Source organism: Physeter macrocephalus, unplaced genomic scaffold, assembly GCF_002837175.3.
Source record: "Physeter macrocephalus isolate SW-GA unplaced genomic scaffold, ASM283717v5 random_15, whole genome shotgun sequence".
NCBI classification, from domain to species: Eukaryota; Metazoa; Chordata; class Mammalia; order Artiodactyla; family Physeteridae; genus Physeter; species Physeter macrocephalus.
In genome coordinates, this window is record NW_021145301.1 from 45,657 (window position 1) to 62,753 (window position 17,097).

The following is a 17,097-nucleotide window of genomic DNA, read 5'->3' on the forward strand; positions in this document are numbered from 1 at the left end:
GGCGGTCGAGGTGTTCGGGCGATTAGGCTGGGGCCTCGCAGGAGACTCCCACACCTAGCGATGCCTCGACGCTCGCTCAGGATGCGCCCTCCGCGCCCCCCACCCCCCTTGGCCCCGGCGTCCACCTCCCGCTTGGGGCGGCAATTTGTCTCCTTTTGAACCCCCCGCCCCCGACGGGTTTCCCCCTTTGATTCGCGGCCTGGAGGCTCCCCCCGCTTTGAAATGCAAACCCGCCTCGGCTGGGGCCCGCAGCGGCCTGGAGCTATAAAAGGCTTGGGTGGGGCGGGCGGCGGCAGGGCTGGGAGTTCAGGTGAGCAGTTGCTCGTCGGGGCGGCCGGCTGCGGCGGCTCCAGGGCCCAGCATGCGCGGGGGGCCCCGCGGCCACCATGTACGTGGGCTATGTGCTGGACAAGGAATCCTCCGTGTACCCTGGCCCCGCCAGGCCCGCCAGTCTCGGCCTGGGCCCGCAAGCCTACGGGCCCCCGCCGCCTCCGCAGTACCCCGACTTCACCGGCTACTCTCACGTGGAGCCGGGCCCCGTGCCCCCTGCGGCCTGGAGCGCGCCCTTCTCTGCGCCCAAGGACGAATGGGCCGCCGCCTACGGCCCGGGCCCCGCGGCCCCCACCGCCAGCCCGGCCTCGCTGGCATTCGGGCCCCCTCCGGACTTTAGCGCGGTGCCCGCGCCCCCGGGGCCTGGGCCGGGTCTCCTGGCGCAGACCCTCGGCGGCCCAGGCGCACCGTCCTCGCCCGGAGCGCAAAGGCGGACGCCCTACGAGTGGATGCGGCGCAGCGTGGCGGCCGGAGGCGGCGGTGGCAGCGGTAAGCACCCCTCCCTCACCCTGCGCCTCTGGACGGTTCCCCTGGGCGCTGGCAGGTGCTAGAGCAAGGCCCCGGCCGCCCCCTGTCTGACCTCTGCCCCGGCCCTGCTTGGGTTCCAGAGTGTGCCCCCTCCCGACTCTGTCCCTGGGGGCTGTTCTCTCAGCTTCCCCCTTCTGAATCCTGGAGCCTTGGGAAGCACAATCTGTCTTTCCCTGTAGACAGGGAGACTGAGACCCCAGCCATGAAGAACGACGCCTGGTGGTTGCGTGACAAGGCCGGAACTAGACACAGGTCCCCAGACCTTTATCCCAGGGTAAACATTTAGCAACACTGGCCCTGGTGGTCATCTGTTTCATGCACCTCTATCCCAGCCCCAAAGAGGGGCTGCAAACCCCCAAAGGACATGCACTGATTATGTGAACACCCATAAGTCACTTCCCTTTCCAGGTCTCAGTCCCCCATCCATACAACGAAGAGATTGGTGGGTCATATCATTTGGACTAAAAAAGAGCCCTCTTTGGTTAGATTGGTGGTGGTGAAGGGTCCCTACCTTACCATCCCAGGGCTCGCCCTGAACTCTTGACCCTGGGGGAGGGGAAAGTAGGAGCAGTTGGGAAGGTGGCTACTGTTTGGCTCCTGAGCCTGTGAACCTTCTGCCCCCAGGCAGGCCTCTTGGATCCACCCTCTTCAAAGGCAGGGGAGGGGGCAGGACAAAGGCTCAGCTTTAATGAGGGGAGGCCTGACCTGCTTCATAGTTCCCCCCTTTGTCATGTAACAGGCTGGGCCTTGGCTCGGTAGTGACTCCTGTCGGCCAGAAAGTGAACATGATACCCATTGTCTCAACTGTGTCCGGCCTGTCCTGACAAAGGCCACCTGGCCTTAGGGGCGGGAAGTTGGCCTGCCCACCCTTTGATGTCCAGCCCCTCCTCCCTTTCCCCCAGCTGGGAGCGAGCCTAGGACATCCCCCACCTCCTCTCTCTCTTCACCTCCATGTCCCCACACACTCCCAGCAGATGCTGGGGAGGGCTGATCAGCAGCTACAGGTTTGGCTGTATTTGTGCCACCTCCTTGGGAGTCCCAGGGACACAGAACCTCCTGTCTGCCTCCGGAGGCCTCAGAGGACTGGGGTTTCTGTCCTAGCTGTGCCACTTGTCTCTGTGGCCTTGGCTAAATAATAACAGCTAATGCTTATGGAACACTTACTAACGGAGCGGGCACTGACCTAATATCTTTTAATTCTTATAACTTTATCATAGGTGCTATTATCACCCCCGTTTTCAAGATGAAGAAACTATGGCATAGAGAGGTTACAGAGTTGTGCAAGTATAGTTATATCTACATAACCAGTAAATGGTGGGGCTGGGATTTGACCAAGCCTGTGCTCTAATCCTCTGAACAGCGTCTCTTACATCAGCCATCTTTTCTGGGTCTCAGTTTTACCATCCCATGAGAGGGAAGGGTCTTGTACCTTTGTTTGAGTTACAAAAGGACCCCTTTGTGAAATCTGATGGGAAGTATAAATGTTCTCCCTAGAAAAAAATTGTTTCCTAATCGGGCAGACAACCTCAGGGGTTCTAAAGGCCCCAGAAGCTTTATGCATAAACGTCGGTTGAGAATTTTGCATTAGATTATATGAGAGGAAGTGTCTGGGGCCACTGACCCTCAGGGTCCTGCGTTCTGTGTCTGTGTCTGTTCCCTGAAGAAGGAAGCCCACTTTTCCTGCTCCTTTATTCTGGTTGTTACTTCCTGCTGATCAGGCGGCTTTGGAGATGGATGGGGAGGTTCCCCAGGGGCGGGGACTTGGAGAGAGGCCAGCACTGTGTGAGGGGGAGAGAGTGGGTCAGTGGGGGTCAGAGGACTGTTAGGAGCCCTGGCGAGCTTCCAGGCTATGTGATGTCAGGCAAGTCACGTCCCTCTGGGCACTGGAGCTGCCGAACTCAGTTCAGCTCTGGTCTCGGAAGTCATTTGGAAACCCTTGTCCCTGGGCACATAGGGGACCTAGAAGTAACTCTGCCCAAAGGCAAAAGTCCTTTCCACCCTCACTCCCAGAAAGTAAAAGGAAGGGCCAAGCGAGGTTTGGGGGCTCCTGAGGAAAGTGGCCGCCCCAGGAGCCAGGTGAGAGCCGTTCTGCCCTTTCGAAGGTAGAAGCTGCTGCCTGTCCACTCAGGCAGCATCTGACCCTGACTCTTGAGGTGGGGGCAGAATTGGGGTGGGGTTACAGACCCTCCCTGAGAGAGAGGCCAAGCCCCTCTCCTCTTTGGCCTCAGTTTCTCCTTCTGGGCAATGAAGATACAGGGTCTCTGGGGGTGTTTCCTGGGTAAGGCTGTTGTCTGGGACAGCAGAGGGTAGGTCAGTGCATGCCATCTCCCCAAATGTTGCTGGTCACCTGTTCTTATTGTACCCTTCTTGCCCCTTCTTCCCCCTTCTGTGCCTCTGGCATTCTAGAATATCTGAACTGGACAGTTAGAGAGCAGACATACAGATGGGAAACTGAAACCTGGAGATTTTAAGGCATGTTCCAGTTTCACACAAGTGGAGGCTGGGCTGGGATATATGTTGGATGAGTCAGTTTAAAATTTTCCAGTGGCTTCCCGTTATATTTAGGGCAAAATCTACACTCCTTCCTGAGTTCTACAAAGCTATATGTGCTACTGCAGGCAGGTCTTGTACACATACTGTTCCCTCTCCCTGGAAAACTCTTTCCCCAGACTCTTTGCAGGCTCCTTCTCACCATTCAGGTCTTAGCTTAATGACCACCTCCTCAGAGAGGTCCTCCATGATGTTCTAAAATAGGCACCCCCCCCACCAATACCCATTGATCATCTTTGCCATGTTTCCTTCAGAGCACTAACTTACTTATTTGTGTGTTTGTGTGTTGTCTATTCCCACACCCACTGACCAAGGTAAACTCCTATGAAGTCCAGAACCATGTCTGTTTGACCCATGACTACATTCCAGGCACCCAGCTCAGTGTGTGGCATTTAGTAGGTGCTCAATACGTTTTGTTGAATGAATGAACAGGGCAAGTGTGAGGGACAGTAAGACAGCTCTGGGAGAAGAGGGGAGAGATGAGATCTCAACCTGGAGATGGGACCCACGACTGTCCAGCCGAGCAGCTCATGCCAGTGGTGGAAGCCTGGTTGCCCGCTTCTCCCTACTCCATGGATAGGACAGTACTCCATGCTCACCTGGGGAATTGGCGTTGCTGAGGCTGGGACTAAGATGCCAGCTTTCCATAAGGAGGGGGCAGGGAAGATGGGGAAGACGTGGGAGAGGCTGTTATGTTGCCCATTAACCAGTTCTGAGTGATGACTTTCACTTGACTGAGGCCAGGATAGGAAATGACTACAAGGGACTCTATTTTTTTTTTCTGTCTTCCCCGTTTGCATCTATAAATATCAGCATTTTCCTTAGGAAGGTTCTAAATTATCCTTCTGCTGAAGGCTCAGCCTCCAATTCCTTGTGAATAGTTTATCACAGGCTAATGGCCCATAGGGGTGGCTGAGGTCCCATACGAGTTGGGAGATGTCCGCTCAGATGATGAGACTCTTGCAGCAGGGTTTAGATCTTGGTCCATCCCCGTCAGCTTTCAGATAGAGAAACTGAGGCCCGTGGAGTGGATGAACCCTCCTCTCTCTATCACATCCTAGACCCTCTCCCTTGGCCCATTGCCACAGTCACCAACCTGGCCTCTCACCTTCAGCCTCTCTCTGATGCCCTAGCCTCCCTCTAAACCATGGTTCCCCACTGCCATGGAACTGCCATTTCATTTTATGCCATTTCATTGCTGTAAAATCCAGCTCCATTTCAGAGCCCTCTTGAGAACTGGCCCCAACCCAATCTTGAAGCCACTCTCCCGTTAAGTCTGCCAAGATACAGAAATGCTTACCTGGGACAGTTAAGAGTCCGGCTTGGGAGCCTCAGGCCTGGGATTACATTTCTGTCAGAAGCTGCATTAGCCTCAGGCAAGTTAATTTGGATCATTTCTCTGAGCCTCAGCTTCTTCCACTGTAACATTAAGATAATAAGATTACACCTTGAAGCAATGGTGCCAGTAGAGCATAGCCCTGACCCTGGCATACAGTAGGCGCTCAGTGCACTGGTGCCTGTGACCATCTCTACCAGTCCTTAGCAGGTGCGCGCGAGCACACGCCTCACACTCCCTGCCTCTCTATTATGGGTCCCTTGACCTGAACTGCCCTCCCTTCCCTCTCCTACATGTTTACCAGGTCAAATGCTGCTTCTTCTCCAAGGCCACCTCCTCTAGGAAGCCCTCCTTGGTTCCCTCCCCTACAAACAATGTACCAGGCCCTTGTTTTGAACAACATTTATCACTGACTGTCTTGTTGATCCCTGCCATCTGCCATCTGTTATCCCCTCAAGGAGCAGTGCTAATCAGTCCTGTCCTTCTTACCATACCTTGCACACTGTAGGAGCTCACGATAAAGCTAATAACTGTGGCATCAGCTGAGTCTTTACCATGTGCCAGGCACTGTGCCAAGAACTTTGCATGGATGATCTCACTTAAGTCTCATAATAACTCTTAAGAGGTGTGAGGATCTATTATTAGCTTCATTTTACAGATAAAGTTAATGAGGCTCAGAGAGGGTAAGGTGGCTTGCCCAAGCTCACACAGCTGGGATGCTACTGCACAGGGTTCGAACCTAGACTCTACAGCCTAATGAGCATCTATCAAATAAAGCAACACACTCAGAATGGGAGCCCAAGACCCCTCCCCATGTGCATTCCAGTCCAGGTGGGGAAAAGGAGGCCAGTCAGAGATGAGCTATAAGAGGCTGGAGGGGGAGGATGGGCACAGCAGGTGCCGGGCTGTTTAAAACTGGTTCTCAAGGCAGAAACTCCATTTGACACCTCATCTCTCAGATGTACCTGGGAAGGGGGGAGTGACCCAGTTAGAAGGTGGCAGAAGGCTTTTTTCGGTTGGGTGTTCCCCCACACGCACACTTTGGCAGATATTGCTGCTGAGAGCTTGGGGAGCTGTTCTGAAGGTCCAAAACAGCTTTGTTAGCAGCAAGCCTGGCTTGTCGATGAGGAATTATCTTAATGAGATGACCCCTCAAGTTTCTGTCCTGGCGCTCTTGGGATTTGGAAACAACATTTACATCTGGAGTCAGGTCCATCACCATGTTAACATGCTAAGCCCTCCCCCTGCCATACTCGCCCATCAACCTTATAGGGATGCCCCACATAGATCCCTCAGCATCACCAGAGAGAGGGAGCAGGCGTTAGTGAAAGCCGAGACTGACACTCCAGGCTCAACCCCCTCTGATGTCTTCCCATTTCTCTTGAAGTCAAATCCAAACCCCTCACCCCAGGGCTCAAAGCCCTGCTAGCCTCTCCAGGCTCATCACATGCCTCTCTCATTCAGTCACATAGGCAGGCAGACGGTAATAGTCTCTGAGTCTCTCTTCTGTGCCAAACATTCTGCTAGGTGCTAGAGATTCCTGCCAGAACAAGCAGACAGGGTTCCTCACAGAGCTGGTCCTCTGTTGCTCTTCTCTGCCTTAGGGCATTTGCACATGCTGTTCTGTCTTCCTGGGATATTCTTCCCCATTGGTGACATGGAAACCTCCTTCTCAACCATCATATCTTGGCTTAAATGTCACCTCCTCCAGGAGACCTGCCCCAAGCTAAGTAAATAGGTTCCCTCCCCGACCGCCTCCCGCCACTTAATCTAGCTCTCAGCTCCATTGCTTTCCTTCACACTAATCACAGTTCGTAATTATTTCATTTGTTTGTTTTTAATCTACCCCCCACCCATGAAAAACAGGAATGAACTGTTTAACAAATAAGTACCGAGCACCTCCCATAGTAATAATAAAATGAACTAGCATCTATTGAGTACTCGCTATTTTTTCAAGTGCAGGTATTTTCGACCCCAGAACAGCACATTTCTCCATTAGATTAGTGACTTTGACTAAGGCTGTGGGAGCAGTGGAGCTGGACAGAAGGATGTCCTTTAGAGGCTGAGCCACCAGCTGATGGACTGGATGTGGGAAGTGGGGGAAGTGCCACCTAGGCTTTTGGCCTGAGTGGCTGGAGGATGGGGGCCATTTACTGCGAGGAGAAGACCAGGAAGCAGTAGGTCTGTGTTAAGTTTAACAAGGATTCATCAAGTACTCGCTGTGTGTGTCTGGCACTGTTGTGGAACCAAATGAGCAAGGTGGCATGGTCTCTACCCTCGCAGAGCATTCAGGGAGCCAGGAACCAAGGGGAGGGGATTTGCCAAGCTTCCTCAATGAGCTAGAAAATGGCTGGAGTCCAGAGCCCCATCCTGCACCTCCACCCCAAATGTGACTCTTTAGGACCCACGCCTCGCCTGCGGATGATTAGGCAGGGACTTCACCTCCAGACCAGAGGAGGATGGCCAGGGTAGGGCAGAGGCCTGGAAACTCCAGCAGGAAACAGCTGGTGGCCTCAAGTTGTTCAGCCCGGAAGAAGACATGAAGGGATGCAGTTGCTGCTTGCAACTCTTAGAAGGGCTATTCTAGGCCAAGGGTGCCCCTAATTTCTGGTGCCCCTTGTGGAAAATCCTGGGAAGAATATAAATGGGTGATGGATGCAAGAACAGGCTGCTTTGTAGATAGTCCAAGCAGTCTGGTTAGGTATGCTATGAGGGTGTGGGCATCTGGCCCTGGCTGGGAGTTTGGTCTAGCCGTGTTGTCCAATAGAACCTTCTATAGCTCTATATCTATGCTGTTCAGTGTGCTAGCCACTAGCTACACGTGTCTGTTGAGCACTTGCTATATGGTTAGTGTGACTAAAGAGCTGAATTTTTAATTCCATTTAATTTTAATTTAAATAGCCACACATGGCTAGTAGCTGTCATATAGGACAGTGCAGAAAAATCCCTCTCAAGAGTTTCTAGAATGTAATCCATTCCAGATGGGCTCCTTATTCTCCACTGAGGAATCTCTCTTGCCTCTTTTGTCTCTGCAGTCATCATCTTCTCCTTCTTCTTCCTCCTCCTCTTCCTTCTTCTTCATCATTGTCACAGATAGCTTTTATTACTAACTACCTTGTTAAAGAAATTATCACATCTAATCTGCACAGCTACCATGTCTAAAGGAGGCATTCATGTCCTCGTTTCACAGATGAGTAAACTGGGATTCAGAGAGGTGCAGTGACTTGCCTGGGTTCCCACTGCTGGCACGTGGCCTGACTGGGTTAGAACCACTGCGTCTATCTGACTCTGAAGTTTCTGTCCTCTTCACTGCTTCTCGTAGCCAAGTCAGATTGTGGACCTCCTTGAGAAGACAGGAGAGGGGAAGAGTCCTGGGAGGAGGAGGGGGCGGTGCTGACTGAGTGCTGTGACTAGGAAGGAGGGTGACAGTGGGGTGGAGAAGATTGCCTAAGGCTACACGGCCCCTGAGTGTGGCTGTCCTGCCTATCCTTCTCTCATCTCACCCCCGCCCCCATGCCAGCCTCGCCCCTGCTCCAGGAATGAGCAGGGGTGAATGAGGAACTGTGCTAGAGCAGCCTGGGACTGGCAAACCAGCCGGAACAAGGACCAGTCATGGGCCCAGTAGAGAGCCTCATTGCCCAGGGAGGATATCCATCCACCATTGAACTGGGTGGGTCAGGGCTGCTGCAGCGGAAGTCCCACCCACTGGTGGTACAGATGAGGAAATGGGTCCAAGCTGAACATTACATGTCAGGCTGGTGGCCTGGCCAGACCTCCCCACCCCCAGGCCAATGTTCTTTGCCCTGCGGCTCCCCATCAAGCAGCATTCCTCCCTCTCCCAAGGGATCCCTCCAACATCCACTTCTGCAAATAGCTCAGTTTTCCTTGTCGTGTCCATAGCTCTTTGCCCTTTACAAACTGCTTTCACACCCATTCTGTTCCCTGGGGGAAGGAAAGCCCAGAGAAATTCGATCACTTGTCAAGTCCTTTAGCTAAGGATGCAGACCTGGGCCCACGTCCTTAAGGGAGGACTCAGAGCTACACAGAAGTTCAGAATCTACAGGGCCCTTGGATCTGACACCAAACCTTCTTCTGATGCACAGGAGAAACTGAGGCCCAGAGAGGAGAAGGGACTTATTTAAGGCGACACAGATGGCACAGAACTGGGACCAGGACCTACTGACTCCAGTTGGTGGTTCAGAATCCCCTCTGGTAGGCTTGTTAAAGATGGCAGGGAGACCAGGATGCAATAGATCTGAGAACTTGGGAATATGTATTTTTAACAAGCATCCATGCATGCATATGTGCATTCCTTTGTGTGTGTGTGTGTGTGTGTGTGTGTGTTGATCAGGGTTGGGGGGATTTTGATGTACAGCCAGGGGGGCTGGACCACACAGAGAGGGGTCATGGATTTGTGTTCCAAGCCCTAGAGCTAGAGCTGGCAGTGTCATCCCTCAGGCCCACAAACCCAGCAGGAAGAGGTCAAAGGAAGTGCTGACCCAGAGGCCACTCAATTTTCCTGGAGCCACCTACCCCGCCCTGGGGGCAGAGGCTGAACTCTGGCCCAGGCTAAATGGGGAGGCCCCACTGCAGACCGCCAGGCTCCTGCCCTCTATCCTCCAGCTGGGCAGGCCCAGTTTCTAGACTCTCAGACAGGGAAATCAGTCTTAGAATTCTTTCAGCAATAATAACAAATATAATCAGAGCATCAACAAACATTGGGAGCTTCATGTTTCCAAGTTGGAAGGGACCTTATAAATAAACAGTCTCATCCAACACACAACCCATTGCTCACATCCATTTCCCAGGATCCCTGACATCTGGTTATCCCACCATGGAAATGAATAAGATCTACCTTTCCCTGTGTACCTACTGTGTGCCAGGTACTGTGCTAGGCATCATTCATCCATCCACCTCAAGTGATCCCCTGTACACCCGAGGGTTGGAGATCATTAGGGGACAGCTTACACGGGGCCATAGATTCTAATGCTGTTTCTGAGGCTAGACAGACCTGGGCTAAATCCCACCTTCCAGATGTGCAGACCTTGCTGAAACTCAGTTTTCTCATCTGTAAACTAGGGATAACAGTTGCATAGCTTCTTAGGTTGTTGAGAGATGTATGCAAAGTGCCTGACACATGGGCATATTGGCCATTGTTAGAATAATAATTATCCCCATTTTATAGATACAGAATTTGGGGCTCAGAGAGGTGAGGTGTCCTAGGTCACCTGGAGAGCTATTCAAGTATCAAATCCCAGAGGCCCACTTCAGTCCCATTAAGTCTGAACTTCTGGGCCAGAATCTGTGCTTTTAAAAAGCTCCCCAGGGACTTCCCTGGTGGCACAGTGGTTAAGAATCCGCCTGCCAATGCAGGGGACACGGGTTCAAGCCCTGGTCAGGGAAGATCCCACATGCCGCGGAGCAACTAAGCCCGTGCACCACAACTACTGAGCCTGTGCTCTAGCGCCCGCGAACCACAACTACTGAGTCCATGTGTCACAACTACTGAAGCCCGCGCATCTAGAGCCTGTGCTCTGCAACAAGAGAAGCCACCGCAGTGAGAAGCCTGTGCACCACAACAAAGAATAGCCCCCGCTCGCCGCAACTAGAGAAAGCCCGTGCACAGCAACGAAGACCCAATGCAGCCAAAAATAAAAATAAATAAATAAATAAATATATAAAAATAAGAAGAAGAAAAAAAAAACTTTAAAAAAGAAAAAAACAAAAAGCTCCCCAGGCAGTTCTGAGGCTGCTGGTCAGGTATGTAGAACCATTAGCCTGGAGCTTCCCAGGACCTTTACTGTGCATGCTTTAGGGATGGGAAGTTTGCTACCTCCATGGCCGCCTGATGCATATGGATGGGCCATTCCTCACATCCCACAGCCAAAGCAGAGAGAAAGCCTCTCATTTGGAGAGTTATCCAAGGCTCTTCTCTCCCCATGCTTCACCCCTAAGAGCTGGTAATGGGGCTCCCACCCTCCCTCCCACCTACTTACACTGGCATCTGGCCCAGAGGGTTATTCATTAGGTGGCTGGGAGTGGCCTGGCCCCCATCAGACACCTGTTACAGGAGCCCAGACTTCCCTCTTAGGCCCAGTGTCCCAAGGGCCTGTAAATCATTCATCCTGGGCCCTCTTCCTGCCCCGCCACTGTCACGCACCTCCCTGCCCCCTCTCTTCTGGGCCTCCAGGGTGGCACAGGTGTTCACAGGAGGGCACAGGAGGTTTGCTCATGGTAGTGGGGAGTTCTGGCCCAGAGCTGGGACTGGAACCCAGGGCTCCTGATTGTCATTAAAAATACAAATTCACATCTGCACATGGTAAAAATTTAAACATCCCAAAGACTCCCTCCCACCTATGGCTCCCCAGCCTCTAGTCCCCTCTCCAAGTCACGTCAACCCCCATTACTTGTTTCTTGTGTATTCTTTCAGAAAGAACTCGGTGCACAAACATGTTTGAGAGTGTGCGTGTGTGTGTGTGTGTGTGTGTGTGTATTCCATTTTTATACAAAAATAGCAACATACTGTTTACAACATTTTGCCTTTTTTTAAACTTAACAATATATTTTTAGAAATCGCTCCATATTGGCACCTACGGAGCTTTATAATTCCTTTTTAGTGACTGTGTAGTGCTCCTCTCCATGGATGTACCATCTCTTATCTTATTAACCAGTCGTGACTCATAGACATGTCCATTGGCCTTAGTTCTGTGCTATTTGAAACAGCCCCCTCTTTGGGCATTTTTCTGTGGGATTGATCCCTAGAAGTGGGATTAATGAGTCAAAGGGCAGGTGCATGTTAAATGAGGCTGAGATCACCAAGTTGGGCCCCAAGGAGGATGTTCCCTTATCACCCCTCTGGACAGCAGCTGGGACTCCCTGGCTCCGGGACCACACAGTACGATATCAAACATTTTGTTTTTCGGCAGAGCCATTTTCTTAGCAATAAAATTGTGTGCTTTGAGCAACTCCACCAGATAGAAGTGGCCAATGTGTTCTTGAGCCCACCAGCCCTTCTCTTGGGTCCAGGGAGGGGGTGACAGGGCCTGTAGGCTGGGTCTTCACTGGCAGCCTTGCTAGAGTCTGTAACTATGAGCTAGAGTCCCATCTCTCATCTAATTCCCTCTGTCCCCCGACCCAAAAGAGCCTGGCTGGAGGTCAGGAAACCTGAGCCCAGGTTTATACCACTACCAGAAAGGATGACCCTCAGCAAGTGCCCTTTTCTGAGCCTCAATTTCTCCCAACTATGAAATGGGTGCAGTGGATCCCCACTTGCGCATCAGGAAGGATGGGACCGAGGGTTGGGTGCCTGAGGGAAGGGGGGGGTCTCTTTATAATCTCTCAGGCTGAGGTTTGGGTGGGCAGGGACCCTCCTCCCCCTACCTCAGGCTGTGAATCTTCTAGGCATTTTCAACCTGTGGGCCATCCAGCCCCAGCCCAGGGCTTTCGGGGATCTGCCCTCACCATGGTCTGGACCCTCTCTTCCCAGAAATACAAGTAGATGGGTGGTCTGTTGTTTGAGCTTCTGCTGCCAATGCTTAGAGGGCCCTATAGCAGTCTCTGTGGACCCTAAATCTGGTGGGGTGAGGAGTTGTGCACTAGAGCAGGAGCGAGACCTGCAGGCCTGGTGACATGGCCTTGGGCAAGTCCACGCCACCCTGGGGCTTCAATGACCCTGACTGTACAGGGAGGTTGGACTAGAAGGACTCACAAGCCCTCTCTTATTTGGACCTCTGGACGCTGTGTAACCATCCTGCACGTCAGTCTCTTCATCTATAAAGTGGGAGGAGACTAAACTCCCAGGACCCCTTCTGGCTTTAGCCCAGTGAACCCAGTGGGGCTGTGGGTTCAGAGCTCTGCTGGGTTTCAGTGGTGGTGCATTAGGCAGAACAGTTTTTGAGCCAGCGTTGAATTTTCTAGGTCAAGGAGGGGCCCCATCTGGAGCCAAGGCCTCAGCAGCCACTCCCTTGTCCCTTTCCTGGGCTAGGCCTGGCCGAGGGCCGAGGCTGTCCCGTGCTGCGTCGGGCAGTGGGCTGAGGTCCGTGGCTGTGGAAGAGTCCAGTGTGGTTCTGCTGCTCTGGCAGGAAGCCCAAGGAAAAGAGCTGAGGAACATGTGCTGTCTCCTGTTCTCCACAGACCCTTTGGCTCTGAGGAGCCCAGCGCTGTCCTGCCAAGCTGTGTGGGCTGGAACGGCGCTGGTGGGGGGGGTGGTTAGCGCAGGGGTGCCGAGGAGCGGGCAGGTCCAGAGCTGGGGCCAGGGAGGTGAAGGCCAGGTTACTGCGGGGGGCCCTTGGCTGAAGTGGGATGGGGTCGATGGTTATGCAGACCTGCCATGCCCTGGTGGGACACATGGGTGGGTCTAAAAAGTACTTGCGCGTGCCTCCTGTTTATAGCCGCAGGCTCAGCTTCTTACAAGGAAACTGGTGTTGAGTCCGGCCCCCACAGCAGCCCAGGCCAAGCATGACTCTTAATATCCTCTCCAGACGGACCTCTGATCCCAGCCCGAAAGAGATCCCTGACATTAACCCAGTTGGTCCTCAAATCCACTTCCGGGGCCCAGGCTGAGCCTCGTGTGGAAGTCGAGCCAACCCTGCCTGGGTTATGGCAGGTCTCCCCACACTTCCCCCTTCTCACCAATCTGTTCTCCATGCAGCAGCCAGAGTAATCTTAAATCTTACATCAGACCTCTTGTCTCCTCTGCTCAGAACCCTGCAACGGCTCCTGTCCCAGACGGAGTAAAACCCAGAGTCCCTTCCAGGGCCCGTAGGCCCAGCTCGACCTGTCCGCTGCCTTGGCTCACGGCACCCCGGGTGCACCAGCCTCCTCACTGTTCCTTACTCTTCAGGCGGCAGGCATGCCCCCCATCAGGGCCTTTACACCTACTGTTCCGTCCGCCTGGGAACCTCTTCCCCAGACAGCTGCGTTGCTCTTTCCCTCACCTCCTTTAGATCTTTGCTTAAGTTCCCCTTCAAGGTAAGGCCTTCATGGACCACTCTATTTAAAATCACAGCCTCACTCCTCCCTAAATTCCTAGTCCTTCTTTTTCTCTGAAATACTTATCATCAATCAACATATCAAATAATTTCCATATTTATTTTATTTTAGCCCATCTCCCTCCACTAGAACCTAAGCTTCGTGAGGGCAGGGACTTTTTGTTTTGCTCACTGCTGTACCCAGCACTTGGCCACAGCAGGAACTCAGGAAATATTTGTGGGCTGATCTGAGTACTCCTGCTCTGTGCCTGGGCACAGGCTGGAGTGTAGATGGCTCCGGGCAGAGCGGTCCCCAGCCCCTGGTGCAGCCCAGGCTCAGGGCTTGGCGCCTAGAACCAGGGCCTTCTGAGGAGCCTGACAGGTCCTGGGGAGCCACCAGCAGCCCCAGTCCTTTCTGTTTGCTTGTGCGGCCACCAACCACCAGGTATTTGACAGGAATCGAGGAGCACGTACCCCAGGGCAGTTCCTGCAAGCTTCCTGCTTCGGCATCCGGCTGTGGAGGCCCTTCCTGCTCTCCTTGCGCACAGGAGAGAGGAGCAGCTGACGTCTCGTTATCTCAAGGGGCCCCTGCTGCCAGGTGTTCCTCCAAGACTCTAGTGCTCAGACCAGCGGTCTGAGGATCCCCAAATTGGAACCACCTGGGAGCTCGTGAAAAATGCAGATTCCACGCCACGGCTTTCTACTTCACGTGCTCAGTGTCGCGCGGGAAGCTGTGTTTTTCACAAGCGCCCCTCATGTCTGTTGTGCAGCCACACCTGGGAACTGTTGCACGAAAGCGGGTGGGCCTGGCAGTCAGAGTAGGGCTCTGAGTCAGGAGACTTGGCCTGAAACCCCCAACTCCACCCGCAGCTTGCTGGGTAACCCTGGGCAAGTTGCTTCCCCTCTCTGAGCCTTAGGGCCCCCCACATGGGCATGAGAACAGCGCTTGCCTCCTAGGTTGAGAGTCTCGAAGCCTGAGCCTGGGAGAATGACTGTTCCTCCCTCAAGGTCCTGCTTCAGGGGCCCTGGATTGCTCTTCCTCCTGGGAGCCCTGCCTTGGCCTTTGGCAAGCTCCCACCCCGCCCCACTCACCTCTCCTCCTGGCACCTCTGCTTCTTAGGTAAGACCCGGACCAAGGACAAATACCGCGTGGTCTACACCGACCACCAGCGCCTGGAGCTGGAGAAGGAATTCCACTACAGCCGTTACATCACCATACGGCGGAAATCGGAGCTGGCCGCCAACCTGGGACTCACTGAACGTCAGGTGTGTGGGGCTCCCACCTCAGCCACAGGAGCAGTACCGGCAGCCTGGCCTCCAGGCTGCCAGGCAGATTACGGAGCTCAGTCGAGGGAGGAGAACAGAGAGGTTGTCTCCCAGCCATGGTCATACAACACAATAGAAACTGGGCTGCTGCCAATCCCCCGGCCAATTAAACCCGATATCCCTGACCACCAAAAGGGGGATGGGGGCCTGATTAGCTATAGGCTACAGCGGGCTTTGATCAGTGCTGTTTAAATCCAGAGGAGGGAGCAGTCACAGGGAGAACAGGGAAGGCTTCTGGAGGAGGGGTGTTAGAGCATGGCTTTGGAAGATGGAGAGGAAGAGGGTTACAGAGAAAGTTGTCTTAAGAGTAGGGGAGCAAGTTCCAGAGGGGGAGAACGTGTTCAGGGTCCATGAACAGTTGGGGCAGCCGGAGCAAGAGGGAAGCCCCAGGCGCCACATCGAAAATCAAGAGCTCCACTGCCCTTCCTCTTTTCCTCTTGTTCTGTCATTCGGTCTCCCCACCGCCTACCCCATCTCTCTTCTCTGACCCCACAGGTAAAGATCTGGTTCCAAAACCGGCGGGCAAAGGAGCGCAAAGCGAACAAGAAGAAGCAGCAGCAGCAGCCTTCACAGCCACCCCCGCCCGCCCGCGATGTCACCGCCACTCCAGCTGGGCCACCCCTGGGGGGACTGTGCCCCAGCTCTGCCAGCCTCCTGGGCACCTCCTCCCCAATGCCTGTCAAGGAGGAGTACCTGCCGTAGCCCTCCGGCCCGCCTTGTGGGCTGGGGGTCTTGAGGACTCAGAGGCTAGGAATGTGGCTCCTGTGGGGGCCCAGGAGGCCTAGTCTGAGTCCCAAGCCCTGCCACTGACCTGCTGAGTAACCTTGGACCAACCACCCACGCAGCCCCTGCAGCCCCTGGGCCCCTCTGTGCAGCGAGCCTGCTGGATGAGGACCTTTTCCAGCTCTGGTGATCTAGGCCTCAGGCGGACGAGGGAGCCTGGGGTGGGAGGTCTTAATCCCCAGGGGGCTAGGTGAGGGGCCCACCCAGCTCCTCCTCCATAGGCTCAAAGGTGGGAGGCTGCCGTAGGGACTAGACTCCTGGAGAAAGGAGATGGAACCGAGAGAAGATGGAAGGCTTGCAGACCTTGACCTGAGGGGGGGAGGGGGGAGGGTGTCAGCTCACACCTGCCTTTTCCTGCAGCCTCACCTCTACCTGCCCCACCCCGCCCCGCCCCGGCGTAACATGCACCAGACCCTCTCCAGGCTGGATGCAAAGCTCAAAGCCCGCAGGATTGGGCCTGAGCAGGAAGCTCTGGGCCACAGAGCCATATTCCCTCACTCAGAGTCTCAGTGGAGATTCCAGGTTGTGGGGAAGGCCTCTGAAGGGGGACAGAGGGGCAGAGTCCATCCTGCCAAGTCTCTACCACCCCACCAGGCTGTCCCTCAGGGCCCAGGCCCCAGGAAGCCCTCAGAGAACTTTCTCTGGGCCAAGCGGACTCACAGCTGGGCAAGGGGTTGCACAGAGAGTGGAATCTCTTGGATGCAGCTTCAAGAATAAAATTTTTTTTTCTCTTTTTAAAAATGTATGAAAATCATTATACATAGCACGAAAGGAAAATGTTAAAGAAGTGTAAATCATCCTCACCCTTCTCAGCAACTGCATAGTCTCTCCTAGTCTCTGTAGTCCTACAGCAAGGTCACCTTTAAAATACTTCTGAAAGATCAAAACAGGACATCATTAGAGTAAGTCTATGAGACTGTTAAATTTTAAGTCCATTTTGTAAGCAGAAGCATCAGATTCAATATTTCAGTCTTTGGAATTTTTCAGATACTTTCAACTCAGGATTTTCTTTCAACAGATGACGTTCGTTGGGCACCCCATATGCCAGGCATGGCTGGGCCCAGGGAATGTACAGTCCTCGCCACCCAGAAGTTCCCAGTCTGAGCTATGCTCTAGGTATCAGGGTAGCAGAGCATCCAGGGAGTCCAGAGCGAGCTCCCAGCTTATCCTGGAGAGTCTGGAAGGCTTCCTGGAGGAGGAGATTTTAAACTGAGGCCTAAAGGACTAGTAGGTGCTGTCAGGCCAAGAAGGAGGAATAGTAAAAAAAGATTAAGA

At 53.7% G+C, this 17,097-nt stretch overlaps 1 protein-coding gene across 1 annotated transcript; it reads left to right on the top strand.

Annotated features, from left to right (window-relative positions):
* The first annotated feature begins 304 nt into the window (after positions 1 to 304).
* CDX1 (caudal type homeobox 1) lies at positions 305 to 16,563 on the top strand. The gene is made up of 3 exons (XM_024125855.1): positions 305 to 819; positions 14,834 to 14,979; positions 15,535 to 16,563. The coding sequence occupies exons 1-3, from the start codon at positions 387 to 389 to the stop codon at positions 15,739 to 15,741; spliced, it is 786 nt and encodes a 261-aa protein (XP_023981623.1). The 5' UTR covers positions 305 to 386; the 3' UTR covers positions 15,742 to 16,563.
* Positions 16,564 to 17,097: the final 534 nt, after the last annotated feature.

What these genes read in the sequence shown, in the direction of transcription:
- CDX1 (XM_024125855.1), top strand. Translation starts at nt 387, where the DNA reads ATGTACGTGGGCTATGTGCTGGACAAGGAATCCTCCGTGTACCCTGGC. An exon ending in CGGAGGCGGCGGTGGCAGCG is followed by an intron (nt 820 to 14,833) that starts GTAAGCACCCCT and finishes TCTGCTTCTTAG; the next exon opens with GTAAGACCCGGACCAAGGAC. An exon ending in TGGGACTCACTGAACGTCAG is followed by an intron (nt 14,980 to 15,534) that starts GTGTGTGGGGCT and finishes CTGACCCCACAG; the next exon opens with GTAAAGATCTGGTTCCAAAA.